General features: G+C 39.0%; 1 protein-coding gene across 1 annotated transcript in view; it reads right to left on the reverse strand.

Annotated features, from left to right (window-relative positions):
- Positions 1-234: 234 nt before the first annotated feature.
- The window catches only part of Mrpl1 (mitochondrial ribosomal protein L1), a 57131-nt gene continuing 31693 nt past the window's right edge, over positions 235-25672 (reverse strand). The window contains exons 7-9 of the mRNA XM_028784988.1: positions 24365-24471; positions 3025-3106; positions 235-473 (exon numbers count right to left, since the gene is read on the reverse strand). Of these exons, the coding sequence (XP_028640821.1) occupies positions 307-473; positions 3025-3106; positions 24365-24471 (356 nt within the window). The 3' untranslated portion in view covers positions 235-306. The remainder of the gene's footprint in view (positions 474-3024; positions 3107-24364; positions 24472-25672) is intronic.

A 25672-nucleotide genomic window follows, 5' to 3' on the forward strand; every position in this document is an offset into this window, starting at 1 on the left:
AAAATAAATAAAATAAAGAGGGGATGAGAGGAGAAAAAAAGAAAATGTGACAGGATCCAAGACCAGAAAAACATAAACAACAATAAAAAAAATTTAAGAAGGAAATGTAATAGGATTTTTAGAAACTGACATTTTTTTCCTTATTTTTGAAACTGTAAAAAAAAAAATTGTGTTAAAATTTACTTCTAAATGCACTGATTAAGAAAAAAAAAACACGAGGAGCCAAACGAGAAATTATAGTTTTGTAGATATCTCTGTTGTTTCTTGACATACACATCCCCCTAATAATTTCACAATATAACACTTCTAGGCAGCTTCTGTGGTTTCAGCTTCTTCCGTTTCAGCTTCTTCCGTTTCAGCTTCTTCAGTTTCAGCTTCTTCAGTTTTAGCTTCTCTGGGTAACAGTGAGTCAATCTTCAGTAGCAAACCTTCACTGGTTGAACTACGAAGGAAGGCACGTACCACAAACGGACCTAGAACAAAGATCAGAGCCACCTGTGACTTTCTCACACAGAGCCCTGTGGGTCAGACACACAGGCATAGGAAAGCTGGCACACTCCAACACTGCTGTCCTGGACAGCTCACTGCCCTAGACAGCGGTCCTGGAGACGCACACTCACTAGTGACTCATTTCTCCAGAAGATGATCACCTAGAATTTATTTACTATGAAGTCAACATTAAAAGGAGTAGGTGGTAATGTATATCAGATGGAAATATTCTAAATATTTCTCTAAAGCAGTCAGCATAGACAGTAACACTGAGTTACCAAACAGTTGATAAAATTCTCCACAAATTAAAAGACTATTCCTAATAACAGTTAAGGGGCTTCATCTAAAATGGCAGAAAGAGAAAAATAATTTTTAGAGAATTTATTGTCCATTATTCTTCTCTAGCTATCACAGAAGGGCAAAGTTCCCTGTGGAATAAAAGAATCTGTATATACTCAATGTCTGTGGTGGTGTTTTGGATGAAAAGAATTAAAAATAGGATATTCAATCACCAATATGCTTACTTCTCCAGGATGGCTGTGGTGGTTTGAATATGCTTGGCCATGGGAAGCAGCACTATTTGGAGGTGTGGCCTTGTTGGAGACAATTCATCACTGTGGGGGTAGGCTTTAAGGTTCTATGCTCAAACTCCACCCAGTGTGGAAGAAAGCCTTATCATGGCTACCTTCAGATCAAGATGTAGAACTCTCAGCTCTTCTAGTACTATGTCTGCCTGGATACTGCCATATTACTTAACCATAATGATAATGGACTGAACTTCTGAAACTGTAAGATAGCCCCAATTAAATGTTTGCCTTTAGCTCTGTGCCCCATTTTTTTTCTTTCTTTTTTTATTGGATATTTTATTTACATTTCAGATGTTATCCCTTTACCCCATTCCTCCCCACCCCCCACCCAGGAACCCCCTATCCCATCCCCCTTCCTCCTGCTTCTATGAGGATGTGCCCCCACCTATCCCCCCCACTCCTACCTCCCCACCCTCGAATTCTCCCACACTCAACATCCAGCCTTCATGGGACCAAGGACTTCCTCTCCCACCTATGCCCAACAAGGCCATACTCCCCTACATACACAGCTGGAGCCATGGGTCCCTCCCTATGTGCTCCCAGGCTGGTGGTTTAGACTCTGGAAACTCTGGTTGGTTGGTATTATTGCTCTCCTCATGGGACCGCAAACCCTTTCAGCTCCTTCAGTCTTCTCTCTAACTCCTCCATTGGGAACCCCTTGGTCAGTTCAATGGTTAGCTGTGAGCATCTGCCTCTGTATATGTCAGGGTCTGGCAAACCTCTAAGGAGACAGCTATATCAGGCTCCTGTCACCATTGTGCCCCATTTTTTAATTGGGTTATTTGGGTTGTTTGTGTCTAACTTCTTGAGTTCTTTATACATTTTGGATATTAGTCCTCTATCAGATGTAAGGTTGGTAAAGATCCTTTTCTAATCTGTACGTCACCATTTTGTCCAATTGACAGTGTCCTTTGCCTTACAGAAGCTTTGCAGTTTCATGGGGTCCCATTTATCAACTGTTGATCTTAAGAGCCTGAGCCATTGGTCTGGCCTTAGTGGGAGAGGATGCACCTAGCCTCACAGAGATTTGGGTGGGTCGGAGGTATACTCAGGGGTCCTCCACCCACTCAGAGGAGAAGGGGAGAGGAATGGGAGGAAGGATTGTGGAAGGGTGTGACCAGAAGGGGGCCAGTGAGTGGTATATAAAGTGAATGAGTAAAATAATAATAATAATAATAAAGAAAACCAAATAAATAAAAAGGAAAGAATTCTAAAAGAATTTCATACAATACATTAAAAAAATAGTTGCCTTGGCCATGGTTTTTTCACAGCAATGAAACCCTAAGACATGGCAAAAGTAGTTCAAACATGTGCTTTAACTATCTCGATTCCTAACTAAATCCTTACACTCCCAGCACTGTACTATATGGGCAGTCAGTAGAACCTGACCAGCTTGTGCCAGGCAGCCACAGTTGCGGTTTGTGTGAGGAACACAGGCATACTAAAGGCATGGAAGTAGCTTGTGTTCTAGCTACTGCAGTACCCGTGTACTTCTCCCCATGGCAAGAGAATCAGCCAATTACAAGTGATAACTCTCCTCCTATGACAAAAAAATACCTCCTTTCTGTTTTAAAATAATGATTAAGAAGCCCATCTGGCCTCAAACTACCATTTAATAAACAGCTTTCTTTCTTATTTTGCACCACTGTAACTTTAAAGCAATTAGTTTTCTTTTAAACCTTAATACATTTAAAAGTAGAAATATGCAAATGTACAAAGGTTTGGGGGTATATTCTTTGTTAGTAATAAAAACGTTCTGCTCTAAAACCTTATGATTCATGAATAAGGTAATTAAGAATCCTTTGGAAAAAATACATTTTAATTTAATTATTTAATCCCTGGAAGAACTGCGGCTAGAAAACTTGTACGTTAACTCTTTGTCTCAGTATTTCATAGTTTTGAAGTATCACTGGGGTTTAGAGACATCTCTCCTCACCAACCTACTCACCCAGATTCAGTGGTCTGTGCCTACAGACCTCGTTTATGACCGCCTGCAGATTGGCAGCTATCTGGTCACTTGGCATATCCAACTGAAAGAAACAGATATCACAATTTGGTAACTGCATTAGTGTGTGCTCTAGGTGTTATGTTTAATGTGTTTACCTGATGCAATGACCTATTAAAAACACTCTGCTATAAAAGCAAACACCAGGAACTCTATAATCCTCCTAGAAGAACGTATACATATTTATATACCCGTGTCCAGAGTTAGTTTATAGAATATAGCAGAGTGGACTGTTTTTAAGTTTTTCTATTTGAGGACCTGCAGTTTCCAAGTTATTTCCCAAAAGCACATCCTGACACACCAAGCATTCATCCCCAGACCAGGAACATCCTCTCCAACTGAGGAGCACACGCTGGGTGGACTTAGTGCATCTGTCCACATGTGTGGGTAGAAGCCAGCGGTCAATGTTGGATGGCTCCCTTTATTGTGCTCCACCTTACTTTCTGAGACGTGATCTCTTGATGAACCTGAAGCTCACCGGTTTGGCTAGGCTGGCTGGCCAGTGGGCTCCAGGTGTCCTCCTGTCTGTCTTCTCAGTGCCAGAGTTAGGCATATGACACCAGGCTTAAGGAGTATATGCTAGCCGGGTGGTGGCGCACACCTTTAATCCCAGCACTCGGGAGGCAGAGGCAGGCGGATTTCTGAGTTTGAGGCCAGTCTGGTCTACAGAGTAAGTTCCAGGACAGCCAGAGCTACACAGAGAAACCCTGTCTCGAAAAAACAAAAACAAAACAAAAAAAAGAAGTATATGCTATATTTCATATCAGTATACTCAAGAACATGTCTTCAACTTTTCAGGTCATAAAAACTTGCTCAAGAAAAATGTCTATGAGCACACAAAAACAAAACCTCTGCTTTTCAGGGTCTTCAGGAATTTCTGACTTAAGAAAGGTGGAGAAGAAAGACTCCTGAAGAAACAGCACTTCTGGGCCAGTGTGAGAGCGACTTGTACTAAGTTTGCCTGAATATTTTGTGGAACTATGGATTACAGTGGCAAAAATTATTTCTACTTTTGCAGAGACTAAAAGTTAAAAAAGCAAAACAGATATAAATTAACTTTAAATCATGCACACTTCTGAAACAGCAAGCTTCTGGTATTTTAAGTGTAATATGAGCAAACCAAAGACAGATTGTTATTCAAAGCTATGACATTTACACTGCTCTATAGGAAACACTCTCAGAGAGGGCTTGTCTATTGCTAGTTTTTGAGGTAGATGACTAGAAAATAGAAATTCTGACACCCCATTTTGCTGGTTCAGTTTTTAGTCTTTTAAAATTTTAGCATATAAAGCAAAGTCTCGGGGCTAAAAATTATCACAGACAAAAAATTAACTGCCACAAGCCAAAAATACATAAATAGTATATATCTTTATAAGAAAATAATAGGTAGATTTCCAGAATTACAGTTTTACACAAAACACCTTTAAGTCAGTGTACAGTATCATACCTGATAAAATGATTTATGTATATCATTAAGTTTAAAGACATTTTATCTCTATGAAACACCTTAGAGGTCAACTTATTTTTTAATGATTACAGATTGATCGAGTAGCTATAGTATAATGTATTAGATACCCTAAATCCTGTAAAAATGGGAACAATAATATGTCAAACTGAAAAGTTCCCTAATGTATCCTGATGGATTTCTGATCAACAAATATTGAGTAGCGTTTTTGTACAGTTGTCTAATCATTTCATGATATAACCATTAAAGTGAGGAGTATGAAAATTCTACAGCAAAAGATGGTATAATTTTAAAATTAATTTAATTTCCCATTTGAAAGAATTACAATCATTTATTGTCAGATTATTTTATCTCCTCCCCCTACCCCCTCTCTCCATGTATATTATAAATTAGGGTCAGTGAGAAGGCTTAGCAGGTAGATACTTAACTCCCAAATCTGATAACCTGAGTTCAGTCCTCAGGAACTGAACTTCTTGCACATGGTGGAACAAGAGACTTGACTTCTACAGACTGTTCTGTGACCTCCACGAGTATACTATGGCATGTCTGTGACCTCCACGAGTATACTATGGCATGTCTGTGACCTCCAAGAGTATACTATGGCATGTCTGTGACCTCCACGAGTATACTATGGCATGTCTGTGACCTCCACGAGTATACTATGGCATGTCTGGGACCTCCACGAGTATACTATGGCATGTCTGTGACCTCCACGAGTATACTATGGCATGTTTGTGACCTCCAAGAGTATACTATGGCATGTCTGTGACCTCCACGAGTATACTATGGCATGTCTGTGACCTCCACGAGTATACTATGGCATGTTTGTGTATGCACACATAAACATAATGTATAAATAAAAGTAATATCATTTATAGATTTTTATTGCACCTTAAAAAAAAGGGAAATCTCAAGTTTGATTACACGTTGACTTAAAAGTCACTCAGCAGTGAAAGCACCAGGTGCTCATCCACAGGACCCAGCTCCAGTTCTCAGCTCCCATAGGAAGCTTCTACCCACCTATAACTCCAGTTCCAGGGGATCTGATGCCCTTCAGGCTTCTAGGAGCATTGCATTTATGTTATATAGAGACGTACACACAGGCAAACCAAAACCAAAACAAAAAACCCACCCACATATAATGTAGAAATAGATATTTTTAGAGTGGCCAGCTTTTGTGACAATAGTTTCTAATACAGTTCTGATAACATTCTATAATCTTTAGGTGATTCTCTATTCAGGAGACTGGTGACCTGTAACTGGGATCTGCAGAAGTCTGTCACCTTGGGTAAGCACTTTTTATCCATCTGACCTCCAAAACCCCCTCCAAATGTAATATTCTAGAATTAAATCAAGTGTGGTTTAACAGAGAGCATTTACTTCCCATGACCCATAATGGTGTAAACGGAGGGAAAGGTTAACTACACGTCTCTGCAGAACAGAAAGTAAAGTTGTAAGAACAAGAATTGATCACATAACCCCATTTAAAGGGATCTTACTTTTGGTTAAGCATTTAAGCATCTACACGGATTCATTCATTTTTCTAAGAACTCTATAAAACAGATATTATTATCCCTCACTTAATATTAAAAGCCGAGAAGCAGAAAAACAAAACCATTTTATTCAAAGGCATGCACAAGTCAGGACTGGAGGCTCATTATGTAATCCCACACTAGGGAGGCTGAGGCAACAGGATCATTAATTTGAGGCCAGCTTGTTCTACACAGCAAACTCTAGACCATCCTAGACTACATAGTGGGGCCCTGTTTCAAAAATAAAGTAAAAGCAAACGCCAAAAGCACAGGCATGTGAGAAGTAGCCCTAAAGACACGTGTCTAAGCCTATATGGCAGGTGAGTACAGAGGAAAACGCCCTCCACTCCCACCACTCAGTGGCTGGTGATCCCAACAGTTATGACATGCGAGTGGTGTGAGAAGCAGATGAGTCTGCTGTAAGACAAGAGGAAAGTGACTGTACAGGGACTTGCAGTCTAGTCACATGAGCCTCTCTAATTAGATGAGTAAGTGCCAGGAGGGCAGAGAGGAACAGGTGACTGACACACTTTACAACAAACCGGACTCTTAAAGGATGAAGAGTTTGCGACAACAGAAGGGATGCTCTAGGAACAAAGAGGAGGTGGGTCAGGTGACAAGATCAGAGAACAGCATCACTGAGGAGAAGGGGTGTGCATGCTGATGTTCACGAAGAGGTGGAAGGCTGCTATTCTAAAATGTAGACTAGCTCTTAGTACACTGGCTGCAGGACCAGTGCCATTTCAAGTCCTCATTTGTCAACAAGTGGCAAACTGGACTTCCATGTGACAGCTTCTAGCTTTAAAACACTAATTTCAGTAAAACTAAACCACTATTTGGGCTCAACAAAATAAATCCAGGAGCCTTACTTTTAAAACTGGCCTTTGTGTTTTAACCATGAAAAGGTAAGGAAATAGAGAATTTTGTATTAATAAAGTGGTTTGAGATTGATTGCAATGAGAATTAAAACCAAAGGCTTCAGGGTTTATGTTACCAACAGTAAGAGATGACTTAGTGTTGCCAAGCAGATGAACCCCGTATCTTATTTGTTTTAGAAAGAATTCTGGAGGAAGTACATAAAAACAGGACTTGGCACTCTTTCTTTGTAAATGGTGACATAGTAAATACGTATGGCTTTGCAAGCCAAATGGGCTCTGTTACAACTGCTCAAGGCAGCTGCTGGGACAAAACAAGTTAAGGCAGTGCATAAATGAGTGCAGCTGTGCTCCAACAAAACTTTCCTCACAGAACCAGGTGGACGGCTGGGTTTTGCCCAGAGTCAAGTTTGCTGGTCTATGGCACTGAAAACAGAACGGAGAGACATTTACGACGTGAATGAGCAAAAACAACCATTACTGTCTTTCAGAGCAAGAAAGGGTTCTGTTTGTGCCATTTTACTTGCTTTTTTTTTTTTTTTAGAACACTAGGCTTTTTTTTAATCCATTAGACTTTTAGCTTATTATTATATGTCTACTATGCAGATGAGGCAAAATATGTTTTGTTTGGCTAAGAATTGCATTGCAATTTAAAAATAATGGTAGGAAAATTTTCTAGCAACAGTTTCAAATGCCGTTGTAAATTTTATGTGTGCATTGAAAACAAGCTCGATAGGGTTGATAACAGGGTCCAAATCTGGAAACAAAAATAGAAAATGCAGCGTCCTGTATCTTACATGTAAGAAGATACCAATAGCTGAGGCCACCCTACTGCCTTCTCTACCAATTCAAGTAGAATCGGAAGTTAGGAGGGATGGTAAGGTTCCAGATACCGCACTTGTAGAGATTGAGACCCCTGCGAGATGCGCCTGCTAGTAGAATGTGCTATGTGGCGGTCACTCCATCAGGGGATGGCTGGAAAACACCGACAATCCCCAGTGACTCTCAGATAAGCAGAAGCATCCCACCTTCCCCTCCACACACACTGCCAGGCCTGTCTATACCCAGAGCATGGAGTGACTAGGCCTGAAAGAGGTGCTGGAGGCAAAGAAAGGTAGCTTAGGCCCATGCACACCAAGGTCTAAAGCAAGAGAAGGCTGAGAACCTAGTAACCCTCTTGATTTCAGTCATAAAAAGTCATAAAAGCCTGCCTCTAAATGCAAAGGAAGTCTCTAGATACAAGACTGGCATTAGAAACCAGACAAACTGCTCTTCAAATCACTAACAGCCCTTAAAGCCATATCTGCCTAACTGGCTTATGCCTAACAGAGGGGAAGTTGTACTGGGCACAGCTGGAAGCAGTGAATGGGAAAAAATATTTCAATTTCAATAAATGCAGACTTATTTTCAATAAACTACTCATTTATGCACAGACATAGAATATATTCTGTATGTACGACAAATGAAAATTTATGTTCACTGAAGCAATTTAATAGCAATGAGACACTAGCAGCAATCTAATGCCCAACAAAAGGAATAAGGTTGAATAAATTATGATATATTTATCACAAGAAACTATAAAACAGTTATTAAAATTCTTTGCAAGAGTTTTTATGACATAGGAAAGGGTTTAAGATACAGTGTTAAAGATGCCAAACTCAGTATGTAATAGGAACACAGAAACCAAAATAGTAGATGCTTGGAGAAAGGCAGTAATGAGGAGTGTGGAGGTATTACCAGTGATTACAGGAGTTTTGAGTTATCTTTATATTCTTACGTACACTATTTTTCAAATACCCTTTTATGTACACATATTTCCCTAGTAAACAATTGTCTTTTGTTCAGTATTTAAAATTACAGAACCCAGGGGCTGTAGAGGTGGCTCAGCAGTTGAAAGCACTTGTCTTTTAGAGGACCCTGATTCTGTTCCAAGCATCCACACAGCAGCTTCTGTCCTCCCTTGCACTCACGAAGACACACTTCCTTTCTGTTCTTCTGACCACATATCTAGAAACAGAACTGCAAATGAATATTCTATTTAGCCGTTCAAGGAACTGACACATTGTTTGACGGTGATTGAAGTATTTCATGTTCTCACTAGCAATCTGTAAGAGCTCATTTCTCCACATTTTCACCAATACTTATTTTATGCACTTACACACATCGACAACAGCTATCCTAAAAGGCGTAAATCGGTGTCCCACTGTGATTTTTAACCAGTACTTTCCTGATGGCTTGCTGCTGAACATGTCTTCTTTGCCTTTGGTCATTTATATGTCTTCTTTGGAAGCAGATGTATTTGAAGCTTGGTTCACTTTAAAACTTAGTTACATTTTTATTATTTAGTGGCAAAATCCCCCTCTATACTAACTATAGTGTCAAGTTTTAATCTTCATGAAATCCAATTTGTTTTCTTTTTGTTGACTGTATTTTTTATGTCTATATGCAACCTTTTAAAATTTATCTGAACCTCTGTGTCTATCAAGAGTTTATAATTTTTATTTCTGAGTAGAGTCACACTGCATGAAAGTACCAGAGAAGGGTTTAGTCCATCTAAAAGGGCATGCATGGGTTTATTTTGCAGTTACAGGCTGAGCAGCACACAATGTAAAACATGGAGCTGTGTTTGCAGAGTTGGTCCAAGGCTGGACTCCCACACAAGAGGTTGTGGATGTGATCAGAAGCCCTTCCTTCCTATGCCAGGCATGGCAGTCCATTCCTGCAGCTCAGATCTCAGAGAGCCGAGGCAGGAAAAAGAAACAGGAGCACAGACACAATTTCAGATGAAACAGTCTTTTGAGGTCAATTTGGGCTACATAGAAAAACTCCGTCTCAAAAACAGTAAAAGTAAAAATAAGTTCTGAAATGCCCCAAAATCTTTTTTCTTTTGAGACAGACGGACACTCCTGAGGGGCATGGACTCATCATGTGGCCTAGGCTGGTCTAGGCTGGTCTTAACCTCTCAAAGACTCTTTTACTATGCTGTCTTCTGAGTGCTAGGTAGGATTACAGGTCATACACAATCACACCCAACTAAAAAATCTGAAACTTTGGACCATCAAAATGAAGATGCTTTAAATATTGCATTTTGGAACATTCTAGATTTTCAGGTTATGGAAACTTACCTAGCAAAGTCTCCAAATATACCAAACTTGTTCAAAAAAAAAAAAAACAACAAAAAACAAAACAAACAAAAACTTCTGGTCATTAAATATTTCAGGTACCGTATACTTGACTGACATGTAAATCTCTATGTTCAGATATCTGTGAATTTGAGATTTAATTTCACTTCAGAAGGTTTATTTCTGTAGGGTAAACCCTTGGGTACAGCAGCTGGGCCGTACCATACAGTCCAGCCAGTGTATGGTTAGCTCTGTAACACAGCAGCGAGCTGTCTTCCAGAGTAGCTGCCCTCTGCTGTGAGCCTAGGCACAGAAGTTCTTACCTCTCCACAGTCCTGTGTTAACTTCTATGCAATGCTTCCTTCTTTCCTTCTGGGGCTCCACTGACAGGAAACTCTGATCTTCTGTCATTGTTCCATGAAATCTCCTTTACTTTGTCTTTTCTAGGGGGAGGGTCTATTTACCAGACTGACTAACTCTATGATCTATCCTCAAGTTCTCTGACTCTTCCATCTATCAGTAGTCCCCATTTTAATCTTCAGGAGTTTCTAATACAGCCTGGGGCTGCACTCATGTGTACTGCCTGAATTCAGGCTCTGCAGAGACCTGGCCTGGTACCAACGGCAGGAGACACGGAAGACACACTCACAGCCTTGTGCTCCTTCTCCCTCAGGTCTCCTCTCAACTGCTACTGCACACTCACCAACACTATCCAGGTTTTCTCAGCGCTACAGCCCGTGGGAATGGGAAAGTGTACACTACAATTATAGCATCCCATCTGGAACGAGGATCCCCCAGACTCATGTGTATGAATCTAATATTTTAGGGTTGGCAAATGGTTTTGGTAAAGGGGAGCATCACATTTCAGTATTTATGCTTTTCAGATGCTATCTGACAAACAATATTCCTTCCTACCCACTAATTTAATTTATGGACCTAGTTACTGTAAAACAAACCTTCAAATTCCAAATCCTACAACATTCACACCTTGTTTAAGTGAACTCCATCCAACATGTTTGCTTTTCCTGTTGTAACGTGTTCCCTGTCCTGAGAGCTCTCGTTTCAACAGAAGACCTGACTATGTTTACGTCCCTATCTTGTACTTGTTGGTTTTGTTACATTACGCTTCAGCTTTTATCAGATGCCAGGCTGAAAACATTCTTGCCCCAGGACATCTCACTATTATGTAAACAAGCAGAGTGATGCCCATGAACAAACCATGTCTACAACTTCAAACATGTCCTGTACTTTAAAAAGAAAGCAAAAATATCACATCAAAGGTGCTATCTCTATACTACACAGTTCAAAGCTCCAAATATATTTGAAACCCAGACAAGACATACCAGTCAAATCAGGGCTTGACCTGCTCTGTGTAACCAGTGTTGAGTTATCTACCCTCTTTCTTCATTCGCAGAAAACAAGCTTAGGTTTGATTATTTATAAATACATTAAAAGCATATTCTTCATAATTTCAACCATTTCTATACAGTTTTTTGCAATTTATACTTAAACATTCTGGAGTTTATGGACTAATTATATATCAATAAATTAAATAAATATAACTTTTAAAGTAAAAACACAATCGTATTCATGTTTTTAAAATATGCACTTTCTTTTTCTTCTTTGTTTGTTTTTTGAGACCAAGTTTCAATTCTGTAGCCTTAGCTGTGCAGAAACTTGTGATTCCCCTCTATCAACCACTTAAGGTCTGGAATTACAGGCATGCACCAGCATGCCCAGCTCAGGTAATTTCTTAATAATACTCTATTTTCTGTCATAAACTTGAGTTCATGTGCGTATATGTGTATATGTACATGTGTACATATGGGCCTCTCTGTGGATGCAAGCAATGTTGGGTGTTTCTTTTAATCATATTCCATCTCATTTTTTGAAACAGTTTCTTACTGAACCTGGAGCTCAACAATTTGGCAAGACAAAGCAGCCAGAGCCCCAGGGACCCTCCAGTCTCCAGCTCCCTGGCCTGAGGATTATAGGGATGTACCACTGTGTCAGCCTTTTCAAGGGGTAGTGGGGATTTGAACTCAGGTCTTTACACTTGTACAGAAAGCATTTACCAAGTGAGTCATCTTCCAGACCCCTGACTAACTTGATGTTATAGTCCACTAGGAGAAATCTGTCTAGTGATGTAAGAAGACTGTGGGAAAAGAGTGACTTACTACAAGAGTAAACACCCATAATGTTACTGTAATCAAAGCTGGTTAAACTGCATGTCACCAAGAAGGCAAGATCTACTGCCAACTATGAAGTAATACAAACTTTATACTAGTTCACACGCAGTTCCCACAAATTCAATTCTTTTATGTCTTTCTGACATGCTGTTGGACAACCAAAAAAGAGGAGCCAGTATGGGGCTGGAGGAAGGTGAGTATAGAGATAGTACAAAAAAAAAAATTCAAAAGGTTATTAAACTTGAAAAGAAAAATTGAGACGAAGAAAGCTAAATTGGAAAATATAAAAATTTATAAATTGTAACAATTATATTTGATGTCACATAATTATCAGAGCATCAGAGATGAGCAACTATCTCTTCTCTGGAAATGAAAAGAGAGTAAAGTTACTACAAATGTTCAAAACACAAAGAGAGCCAGTATAAATGTGGTTTGGATGCTTTACTATACACTATTAACTTTGAACCAAACCTCTGTCTCCTCTGAGCCAGAGGATGAGGCTTCCTTATCTACCCTAGGAACCAAAGACGAGGAACAGGGGTAGAGGGAAAAGGAAGAGGGACCTCTTGGCATTCCATATACCCGGAATATGCATGTGAGGGCCACAGTCAGGGTTCACACATTCCATATACACAGGATATGCACGTGAGGGCCACAGTCAGAGTTCATACATTCCATATGCATGGGATATGCACGTGATGATTATGGTTAGGATTCACACATTCCATAAAGACAGAGACTTTTATCTATTTTGTTGATGAATTCACCTCTATTATGTATGTACCTGATGTATAATAGGTACATTATATGTATGTAATGTATGTAATATGATTGTAAATTAATAAATGAGTCATGAATCTCTGATCATGACTAATACACAGCCACTTAGTCAAGAGAAATGTGCAAATGAATGCATCAATGCTCCGCATACCGTGTAAAGTCCGCTGTTGATCCCAAAGGGGTTTCCTGAGTCAGGGCATCTGGACAAAAGGCTTTTTCCTATAAGAATGAAGGCCTTGACAATATATAAACTATTTGGGGGCATATTCTAAATATATTCACAATTCTATGCACTGCTACTTCAAAACAGTCCCTTACTTTGTGTTTTAACAGCTCAGAATGTTTGAGCACATCCTCCTTTACGGGTTCTTTTAACTTGTTCTAACACCCAGAAGAAACACTGTTTCTGAAACATCCCAAGCCTTTTCTTCCTCAGAGCCTTCATACTTCCTGGTCCCTCTCCCAAGAACACCTTCTTTTCCCATACTTTCATAAACTCATTTTCAAAAATCAGTTTCCATGTAAATGTCACCTCTTAGGGATGCCTTTCCAAACCACACCCATCTAAATAACATACCACGTATGCACACATATCACCACACCACCTTCTCTCTTCCTCCTCCTCTGCTACTGTTTAAGCAGATACATACATACATACATACATACATACATACATACATACATACATAGTTTTATGTAGTATCTATAGTCTCAGCCACTTGAAGGCAAAGACTTTTGGGTTTATTCACAGTACTATATCTCAGTTAGGAAGCTGTTAAAACTCAGGAGATGTCAAGGATAGGTGTGTGTGCTTTGTAAAGAAAATAGTAAGGAAGGAGCAAACACTGAAGTGACAAAGTATCATGTGGTGTCAGCCCATGACACAACACTAAAGAGATCCTTAGATGTGTACTAGGTGCTACTGTGTTAGTAACCTAAGTCACTCACCATGGGATGAATGGGAGGACACAAGCCACAACAGAGGAAGGAAGAGCAACACAACAGGGAAGGAACAGAGCTTGGTTTGAACATACCATAATACCTGCCACTAACAGAAGCCACACTCTCTGTTTACGTATCAACTTCTTCCTCAAAGCAACCCCAGGTGAAGAATTCTCTCTGCTCAGCATTCTCCTTTTGAAGAGGAAAGGCGTTAGTGTTAAGGATCTATAAAGCAACAGAGTCCAAGAAATATACGGAGTTTTGTTCTACCTTGTCATCTGAAATGCTATGAGTAGAAGTTAATTTTGAAGAACACAAGGAATCTCTAGTAGTCTAAGATAAATGAAAAGCATGAGTATTTTTGGTCGTATATGTTAGAAAACAGTATAGTGAAAAAACTTATTAAAAATTCCATTTGGGTGGAGATTCACATTTATGAAGAATTTAGAGGCTGACTGTAATAAAAACAATATGGCCTTGGCATATAAACAGAGTAATAATACAAAACTGAAGAACAAACCATGAGTACATATAACTTCTGCCATTTAATACTCCACAAAGATGCTTAATACAAACATTGAAGAAAAGAAAGTATAGTCAACAAGTACTGCTGGGGAAACTAGATATCCACATGCAGAAGAATTAAATTAGACGTATATCTATCACCTCGCACAAAAACTAACTCCACATGGATCAAAGACTTGAAACCAGAGACACTGAAATTAATGGACGGAAATATAGGCAATACCCTACACGATATAGGTATAGAAAAGGACTTTCTGAATAGGACCAATTGTCCAAGAACTAAGACCTAACAAGTGACAAGCCTGACTTCATGAAACAAAAAAAGCTTCTGAAACAGCTCTGAGAAACAAACAACCAGGTAAGAGGAAGACCACAGAACAGGAGAGAATTTTTGCCAGCTATACATCTGACAGAGGATTAATATTCAGACTATATGAAAAAGCAAACAAAACAAAAAACAAACAAAAAAAGTCAAAAAATCAAATTACAGATTTAAAAAAAAACAAAAACAAAAACAACCCAGTGGGCCTGGAACCTGAATTGAGAGTTCTCAAAAGAAGGAAAAATTTGACTAAGAAATATCTCAAAACTACTCATCCTTAGAAAATACAAATCAAAAAAACCTTTGAGATTTCACCTTACCCCAATCCAAATGGCAAAGATCAACAGAACAGCCAGCAATGGTGGAGGGATGTAGAAAAAGGGGAACTCTCTTTTAGTATCGGTGAAACTGCAAACTGGTAATGACTCTGGGTGAGCATGGAAAGTCCTCAAAAAGCTAAACATAAATCTACCGTATGGCTGAGGTACACCACTCCTCGGCACACTCCTCTCAGCCATGAGCCTCTACAGACACCTGCTCAGCCATGTTTACTGTCTCTCTAGTCACAACAGCTAGAAAGTGGAAACAACCTAAATATACTTCAACTAACAAACAGTGAAAACGTGGTCCACACGCACCATGAAATACTATTCAGCTGTCAACTTTGCACTGGGTGTGGAATCAGAAAAGATCATACTGAGGGAGAGAACCCAGACCCAGAAAGAAAATGGCACATGCTTTCATCTGATGCTCCTACTTGCAAATCTTCTGCTGTGAGTACACACTCAGATGTGAGTAACTGCAGAAAGAGCCACTGTGGTGGGGAGAGCAGCAGAGAAGGGAAACGCATTGCATGAGCACGCTGGGTGGGGACATGAGGAGAAGGAAAGGAGGCAAATGACAGCAAGAGTGGCTGAAGAGATCTTTTTTTCTAAATTGTTTATTGGATATTTTATTTATTTACAATACAGATGTCATCGCCTTTCCCCATTTACCCTCCCTAGAACTCCCTATCCCATCCCCCCTCCTCCTTTATGCTTTTATACCATTTTGATCACATGCATGTATTAAGGTCAGTTCTAGGTTGTGAGTCATACTATTGACTATCTACCCAAGTTTCCTATAATACATGCAGGTTAGTATATAATATACATCTCTAATTTAAATGAAAACATTCCTGCTGGGCTGACAATGCTCCCTCTAAGAACCACAGAGCATCTAACAAAGCCTTACACCAGGTGTGAAAAGCCCTTTTTGAGTTGTTGGTCAGAATCTTCCAAGACTCCAAAACCAATCTGCTATCACTATTGCCCTTCTTTGCCCCCAGCCTGGATGTGAAAGGTAAGTCCCTTTGGCTGGAGACACCACACACTTCATACACAGGGCCAAGAGGTTGAAATGATCTTGATGCCTACTCCCTGAGAACTGGTTTTCATGGTATCAGAAGGCACCACGCAAGCTTCCAAGGGAGGGATACGACTGATAGCCTTACCTAGGTATGACTTCTATGAGCTACAACAATCCTAAGGGTGCAAGAGTGGTACAACACATACCTTGGCAGTAACCAACAGTTCTCTAACTAACTGGTCCACTCAGCAAGAGGGAAATCACACCTGGTATGGAAACCTAGCCAAGTATCCAGTGCTGGCAAAGTCATGGACCTTGGAAGGGAACATAAAATTACCCATTTACTAAACCAGCACATTCCCTAACTACATTCTAAATATTTGTTTTATACTCAGATAAGAATAGTACTCACCCCTTACCAAGGAAACATCTCTCTGAAACTAATGGAGACCATTACAGAAACCACAGCTGACCAAAACATAAAGTTGCTATCATTATTATTTTTCTCTTGTTTTCTTTTTAGAAACAAGGTGTACTGCCTAGACTGGCCTTAAATCCACAATCCTACTACCTCAGTCTCTCTACTGCTAAGATCATAGTAAGGCCCGCTATGTTCAGATTCAACTGGATTAAAAAAGAAAACCTTTATTAGTAGTGGTAAATGGGGGTGGGTGAGGGAGCTGTGTGGACACCACAGCATACTTGTGGGCTCAGAGGACAATTCTGTAGTCAGTTCTCTCCTTCCGCTAAACTCAGGTCGCCAGGCTTGCATGTCAAGCGCCATTACCCAGAGTCATCTCATTAACTCCAAGTGGATTTTTTAAGCTATTAAAAGTACACATGGGACTCAGTAAGTTATTTAAAAGTTAAAAAAATAAATAAAAAAGAAGAAAGCATGAAGGTGAGAGGGGACGACCTGAGGTTAGAGGGTGATGGATATAATTAACATGTCAAAGAAGAAAGCACATTTTAACAGTACATGTGAATATTTTACTTCTGTAACTGAATTTGGTATCTTCTAAAAAAACAAAAGACCAGTTACTATTAATGATAAACCATCTGTCCATTATAAATGCAAGGCTTAACAAGTAAGCAATGCATGGTACATTTATTCAAGTGTCGCTTTCCTTGTTACTTGTGAGAATACTGAATGCCTGGTTTATTTTCTACAATGATGGATAATAAATCTTTAAGTAAGTTTGAACTTTAATTGTATAGCAAATTAACATTTGAGTATGATTGAACTTGGTAGCTTTTTGACTGGGGAAACGAATGTTTATTAAAAACATCTTTTATTGGGCTGGAGAGATGGCTCAGTGGTTAAGAGCACTGACTGCACTTCCAGAGGTCCTGAGTTCAAATCCCAGCAACCACATGGTGGCTCACAACCATCTGCAATGAGATCTGATGCCCTCTTCTGGTGTGTCTGAAGACAGCTACAGTATATTCATATATAATAAATAAATAAATCTTTAAGAAAAAAAACATCTTTTATACAAGCTGTAGTTTTTTATATAAAATACAGTGTCATTTATTCTAGAGAGGCTAGAAAACTGTTTTTTGTTCTTGTAGGTTTGTAGGAGTTCTGTGATTTTATTTTTATTTCTTGAGATATATAGTAAGAGAAAGGCACACATGAATTTACACCTATATTAACCATGCATAACCTACCAAACTGACATAAATGGTTACATTTGTTAGTATTCACAGCAGTGAGAGTAAGAACTGTAAATTCATTGTTGCATGGATTATATATTAGTGTGCTCACTCCAGAATGAATACTATCTGGAATGATTATAACATTTTTATGTGCATTTGTTATATTTCAAGAAATTTACCTAAAGGTATACTTGGGAAATATGGTAACATTTGTTTACAAGAATTTCATCATAGTATCATCCATATAGCAAAAACTGGATACACACAAAAGGCTACCAACAGGAACTGGTTATGGTACATAATGGAATATAACAAACAGGCATTGAAAGGTATATGGTAAGGGTTGATCCCAGCACCACTAAGAATGTGACAAGTGTTATTTTCAACCATGCCAAGAAAATTACAGGACAGTATTGTCTGGCACAGTTGCATTTATAAATTAATTTTAAGAGGGTATTTATGTTTTATACCTTAATATTTCTAGAAGGAAAAAAAATACCTAAAGGTGTCCATGGTGTGGATCAGAAATTCCTGTTGTTTCCCCTACAGCACAGTCTCTAACGTTATGCTTTAAGACCTGCCCCTGAAATCTGAAACCTTCATTTCTAACCAATTACACTTCATGCCAAGACAGAAATAGATGGTGATCACAGGATAGCAATGTCTGTGATTAAAACAAAATATTCCAACAATAGCTTGTTTTATCTTCATTATATTCAATAAATAAGTTGAGTGATGTTTTTGCTGATAGGAGGACTGAGTTGATCCCATATACACATAACTAAATACATGACTATGTAAGTTTTAGATACAAATGATAGGAAAGATTCAGAAAGAAACTGGCTGGCTACAAAACCATTCACATAGTTCAGGGAATAAAAGTTGAGTTTATGACACTAACCTGTAAGAAAGACAATAGAATTCAGCTGGTTATATTGATCAGTTTGATACAGAAGAAAAACTAGTTTAAACTACTCAAACTACACTCCACACTAAAGTACTAAATAAACCTGGCTCTTGGAGCATAAAGCCAGCCAGCATAGGACTGAAGAGATGGGTGAGCAGCTGGGAGCAGTTACTGTTCTTGTGGTGGATCTATCTGAATACAGTCCCCACATAGTGGGTCATAACTGCCTGAAACTCCAGTTCCAGGGCCTCTGGCATCCTCTTCTGATCCCTGCAGGTTCTTTCATGAACACAGTAAGTACACATACATACACTCAGGCACAAGCATATACACATACAACAAGGTTTTTAAAAGATTTTTTAAATTTATGTGGATGTGTGTGGGTGGACAGATGTGTATGCAGATGCCCAAGGAGGCCAGAAGCAGTGGAGAACAGGGAATCCAGGGAGGTGGAGACAGTTGAGAGCCATCCTACATGGATGCTGGGAGTCAAACTTAAAATACTCAGGAAAGGCAGCACGTGGTCTTAACCACTGAGCCATCTCTCCAGGCTCATGACACATATTCTTAAGTATACAATATAGCTTTGACATACATTTACACTCATGGGACCACCTCCAGTCAGGATAATTAAATGCATCTAAAATTTATTATGTTACTTTGTAAGTCCTACTTCCTTTCCTTTGTAATTCCCTCTCAGCCTTTGTCTTGTCCAAGGTAACCACTATTTGTCTTTCTATCAATATAAATTAGAAACATTTGCTAGAATTTTATATAAATAGAATAATACAACATATACTATCCCCTTCCTGGCTTCTTTACCTCAGCATACATTAGCATATATGGAGTTTATTTACTACTTTTGTTTATATGGGTCCTGTGATAGATATTTAGAACGTTTCCAACTACAGATTATTATAAATATCAAAACCTCTGTCTGAACATATGTTTTTATTTCTACTGAACACATGGCTAAAACTGGAATAGCAGAACTGGGCGGAAAAAGGAAGTTCAGTTTCTTTACAAATTACCAAATTGCTTGCCAAGGAGATTGCATAATTTAAAAACTTGAATTTTCCCACAGTGTGTGCATGGTCCAGTCCACTATGTCCTCATCAATACTTGGTAAAGGTATGAGGGGAGTAGTTTTATCCACCCAGTAGATATGGAATGATAATTCTGTTTTAATTTACATTGTCCCACTGAAACTAGAGCTCACTCACTTGTCTAGGGTCTGGGGATCTTCCTGTCTCTGCTTCCAAAGCACTGGGAGAACAGATGCATGCCCCCATGCTCAACTTTCTGTGTAGAGCCAGGGATCCAAACTCAGGTCCTGTGCTATGCAGCAAGCACTCATGCGGCTGAGCCACCTCCCTGATCTCAGTCTTTTGTATATCTATATGAGTGTTGTAATTAGTTAACTAACCTTTTAAAAAGCTGACTGGGACTTTGAGAGTGCAACCAGTCAAGCAAGCTTCTCTTCAGTAGAACTGGCATTGCAAAATCATTCTACAACTGCACAAAGTAAATCTTACCATTACTTCATCCTCAGTTTCTCTCAACTATGTCTTGGCATTTTCAGTATATGAACTGCTTACATCTGTAGATTTATTCCTAAGTAATCCTTTTGAAATTATAAGTCAAATTCTACATTAAATTTTTAAAATTTAGAATGTTACTGTTTTATAGAAACACAGTTGAGTTTTATACCTTGAACTGCAATCACATATAACTGTCTTCTTTGTTTTACTAGCTAGATTATACATATCATCTGTAAATAATGAGTCACACTTTCTATTCTAGCTGACTTTACTTCTGTTCCTTGCCTTACTGAGCTGTCTATAATCAGCAATGTTCACCACTGGTGAATGTTGAACAAAAGTAGATCTCAGAAAGAAAATAGGAGTCAGTTGTTTATTCCAAAGCATTATGTCAGCTGTTGGTTTTTCTATGATATCTTTTATGAAATTAAGGAGAATAGGCTCAGCATTAGGACCTGAGTTTGATTCTCAGCACCCACATTGGGCACGTTACAACTGTCTGTAACACCAACTCCAGGGAGATTTGATGCCTCTAGCTTCTGTAGGTACCTGCATTCATGTGCACATACCCCTTCATTAATTCATATATATATATATGAATAAAAATAAAATCGTTTTAAAAACTTAAAGAAAAGTAAAGGCACCCTTTTTAGTGGGGAGGTTGTGGGATGGAACACAGGAGCTTGTGGATGGTTAGCGTGCATCCTATCCTTAACCAGCACACTGCGCTCTAGGGGATTTCTATCCCTAATAGGCTGAGACTGTTTAACCAGCATTTTCATTTTAGAGTCTATGAAAATGACTTTTAGGTTCCAGCTCATTAATATAGTAAAGTATAATAACTATTAGATGTTAATCCAACCTTGAATCCCTAAAATAACTATTTGGTCATTACCAAATAATTTAAATAGGGTTAGTCCCCTTCCAAACTCACATTGAAATGTGACTGCCCCTGTGGCAGGGTTGGGTGCTGGGTCCCATGAAGTTACTAGGTTTAGAGAGGGAATTGTTTTCCAGGAGTGGATTCATCCTCCAGGCTCCTTCTCCTGGCTTGCCTCTTCAGCTCAGCTGCATACCCTTCCACTCTTCTGATGAGATATGACACAGCATGACATTCTCACTATGTAGCAACACCATGTCCTTGGACTTGGCCAACTCCAAAAGACTCACACGCCAACAAAAATCTCTACCTTCTGTATATCAGCCAGTCTCAGGCATTCTCAGCAACAGAAAATGGATTTAGGCAGCTAAAATATTTGTTAGAAGTAGGTTAAGGTTTTTACATCTATATTCATAGATGATACTACACTATAGTTTTCTTTGTCTACATAGTTTTCTTTGTGTAGTTTTGATTTCAGGGTACTTCTCACTGTTTTGGATAGGAAGGTAAATTATGTCTCTGTTACTCCATCTTAGCCAAAATATCTGCTACACAGCTACCGTCATCATCACATCCACCCCTCCTACAAGTAGCACCTACCATTACTGTCATCACATAGACAGAGAACCAGTTAACAGGGGAAACAGAAGCCCAGGGTGCCGTGAGAAACAGTTGTTATTGTTTCAAAAGCATGACATTAAATTTGAACCACGACAATAGGCATCTAAAATCCACTTCACTAATCTTCCACTATAGTCAAGCACTTCAGTAGTATTTAGCAGATTTTCTTTAAACACATAAGTATCTTTTTAAAAATCATGACAAGAAGTCTGCAGAAGGGACACAGAGTGTGACCAGGGCCCGTATTTATCACTGTGGTATCTGTTAAAGAAAAAGACACTGTGCTTTCTTATATCTTAGGACCTATTAACTACAGAACACATTGAAAAATATACCTTAAAAAAAGAAAATTTAATCCAGCTTGAAAGAGTTTCATAAGGATATTCTATGATCCTCAAAGACAAAATAATAACAGTGATGATAAATATTGCCATTTTAAAATTGTACCTTACCCAGAGAAATACACTATGAAATAGGTATTTCTATTCTATACAGTCACTGACATTTGGACGACAGCACTGAGAACTTCACATAAAGTCTGCCTCCCCTTACACAGACTGGCAAGTATCAGACAAGCCTCTGCAGCTCAAGAGGAAGCTCTGCAATTTTGCATTTGGGCTTTTGTTTGTTTGTGTTTGGATTACAACACTGTCACCCTTAAGAAGCAAGAAACTCTGCCAAGGGCCTTTGGAAACAAGGAAATTTCACCATCAGAACCATCAGAGTCTAACAGAGATCAGGCCAAGTAAATGCAAGCCGATCCTTGAGGATAACGTGACAAGTGGGACTTATCAGTGAGATCTGCTCTGCTTCCTTTCTAAGGCAAGGGTTCCCATTGGTAAACTAGCACAGTGCTTGTCTAGATTTCAAATGGTCTACAGTGGATGTGGTTCAGTTAGCTTGGACTACCAACTATTGGTGATGATGTGAAACTCCTCTTGAGAGTAAAACAAGAGGAGAGAAAGAAACCCTAACAGTTATTCCAATTATTTTAACTTTGTGAGCAGAGTAACTGAGCCTACCTGTTTAAGACATTGTTAATGGTCAAATACCTACCCATTTCCCCTCATTTTATGGGACCTTGGCAGTGTGCAACCTTGTAGCCTTGTGTACTTTCACCTATAAAGTGGAGGTGGTAGTTTTACCTCTTCTGTGTTTGAGTTCTGTCTGATACACAGACAACACAATTCCTGTGCCTGAGGCTTAGGAATCACTGGGGAAGGTAGGGAGGAAAGACGCAAAGGAACAGAAAGTTTGCTGTGGAATCATGGTGGTTAGAAATGTCAGAGAAGTCAGAAGTCTCACCAACACAACTGCCTAAACATGACCTGAAAAAGGATGAAATCAATAGATGTGCTAGTGTGGAATGAGAAAAGCCCATGAGGCTTCAACACTCTACAGGGAACTATAGACAACTTGTGTTGAGGGGGAGAGAAATACTCTTCTCCAGAGAAGAGCAGTCCAATGGCTTAGTCAGTAACCGAATATTCAGCCCTGAAAACATATACATACAAGTAACATTATATGAGCTGAGCAGATTATATTTATATATTTAGGAATTATATACAATCATGTGCATGCACACATGTAACACACACATACACACACACACACACAAACCAATTAAAGAAAAAGAGGCCATGAATTTGGAAGAGAGCAGGGGGTTGGGGAGCAATAGGGGCTTGAGGGAGGAAAATAAAAGGAAAAATAATGTAATTATAAAATAATCTCAAAAAATTGAAAATTATTAGAAATAAAACACAACAAAGAAATTTAACAACAAAATCATTTAGCATAGCACCAGACACTTGGATGGCACTGTTTAAATTTTGTTATCAATAAGTTACTATTCCTATAGTTATAAATAGGGAAAAGTTACATAAATAATTTTTGGAGACTCTTCAGTACAAAGAACAGTTGCAAATACCATAATAATAACTTTAATGTTTCTCAATGCTTATTTAGTTAAAAACATGGTTCTATAATTCTAACACACCTATATTAATGTCCTAAAAATGCTATTAGGAAATGGCATCAAGTATCTTCTGTAAGTATGCAAGTAACTGTAAAATACCAACAGAAACAACCAGACACAATTTATTGAACTAAAGCAAATCAATCCATTATACAATATAAAGTATATACTATGTGCTCAGCAGAATACAATCTTCTTCTCAGGATCCAAGCCTTACAACTCTTAAGCAACTTAAAATATTATATAATTAAAATAAAGTACACATTAGAATAGACAGATGAAGCAAAATGCAAGTACACGCCAGTGAGCAGCACGTAACACAGGAAGAAATCCTCTTAAATTTTTTTTTACATTTATTGTGTGTGTGTGTTTTTATGTATAAACATAAACACATCTGTGCTACAGCATGCTCTGAAGATCAGAGATGCTTAGAGTGGATTCTCCCCGGAAGGTAGGAACTCTCAAGTACCACTAAACTTGGTAAGCTCCACTGACAGACTAAGATTCTTTATATATATATGATGCTGGCTTCAAAGGAAAGTTCAAATGTCTGGTATGTCATTTATGGGGTATCTGCAGGAGAGATGTAGCCATAACTTACTGTTGCTATTCTGGTGCTGAGAAAGTTCTGCCTTTCTTCATCTACCATAATTTCCTGTGCAGTTTTAAATAATTCAAGCATTTTGGGGATGTCACGGCCAACGGAATCTGGTTAGAAAAATCAGAAAAATCTACAATTATTACATTATCTAAACAAGTAGCAAAAATTAATGACTGAAATAAACATGAATCCTGTGTGAAGAAAGAGTGAATAAGCTGTGGCAGACAGATGTCAGAGTGGTCACTATGGCCCCACTTCTAGTTCATGGCCTTGGCTGCTCTTCTCCCACTGGGTGTGGATGAGGCCTGCAAAGTTTCATTATATAACTCTACAGTGCCTGTCTTGGAGGAGACTCTTCCTTATTGGCTTTGAAGAAGCTGTAAGTCTGTGTGCTAACATATGGAGTGGACAATAGACCAAGGAACTCCAAATGTAGCAATAACTGAAGCCTTAGTCCAGCAGCTTACAAAGAACCAACTTCTGCCAAAAAGCATACGGGTCTAGAAGTAGATTGTCAGTCAGACTGGAAGGAGAGAGCCAGCTCCAGAGTTCCCTCTGACCTCTGCACATGCACATGTGCCTCCCTTCTATCATGTACACATACACACAAACACGATGAAAAACAGGAGTTTTAGTATGAAATGTTAATGTAAATGTAAACCACAGTTGTCTTGAAGCTTTTTAATTTTCTTACTGAAAAATAAGGTAATTTAATCCATATTTCCCTTCCCTCATCTCTTCCCAGATCCTTCCCACCTCCCCACCTTTCCAACTCTAGACTCTCCCTCCCTCAATGAATCTCTCAATATTTCTCTCTGTCCCCCTCTTACCTCCCCAGCCCCAAGAAAAAACAGGCAAATAAAAAAGACAAACAAGGATTAAAACAAAAATTAACAAACACGTACAAAAAAAGAGCAGAAGAAATACGCACTTGCAGACACACGCGCGCGCGCATGCACACACACACACACACACACACACACACACACACACAGGGACCCCATCTGGTTTGGATTTGTACAGTATCTGTGAGTTGTGTGTCAGTACTTTTATGTCTAGAAGACACTGTTTTCTTGGTATCATCCATGCCCTATCGCTCTTAAAATCTTCCTGCCTCCTCCTCTTCATAATTCCGAACCCTGAGTGGGCATTCCACAGGCATCTCATTCAGAACTGAGTGCTCCAGTGTCACTCACTCTACACATTGCCCAGTTGTCCCCATCTCCTGCTGGAGACACTGTCTCTGATGATGGCTGAATGAGACACTAATTTGTGGTAGAGAAAAATATTGTTAACAGTCATTTTATT

This window comes from Grammomys surdaster, unplaced genomic scaffold (genome assembly GCF_004785775.1).
Source record: "Grammomys surdaster isolate TR1022 unplaced genomic scaffold, NIH_TR_1.0 125024, whole genome shotgun sequence".
Classification (NCBI taxonomy): domain Eukaryota; kingdom Metazoa; phylum Chordata; class Mammalia; order Rodentia; family Muridae; genus Grammomys; species Grammomys surdaster.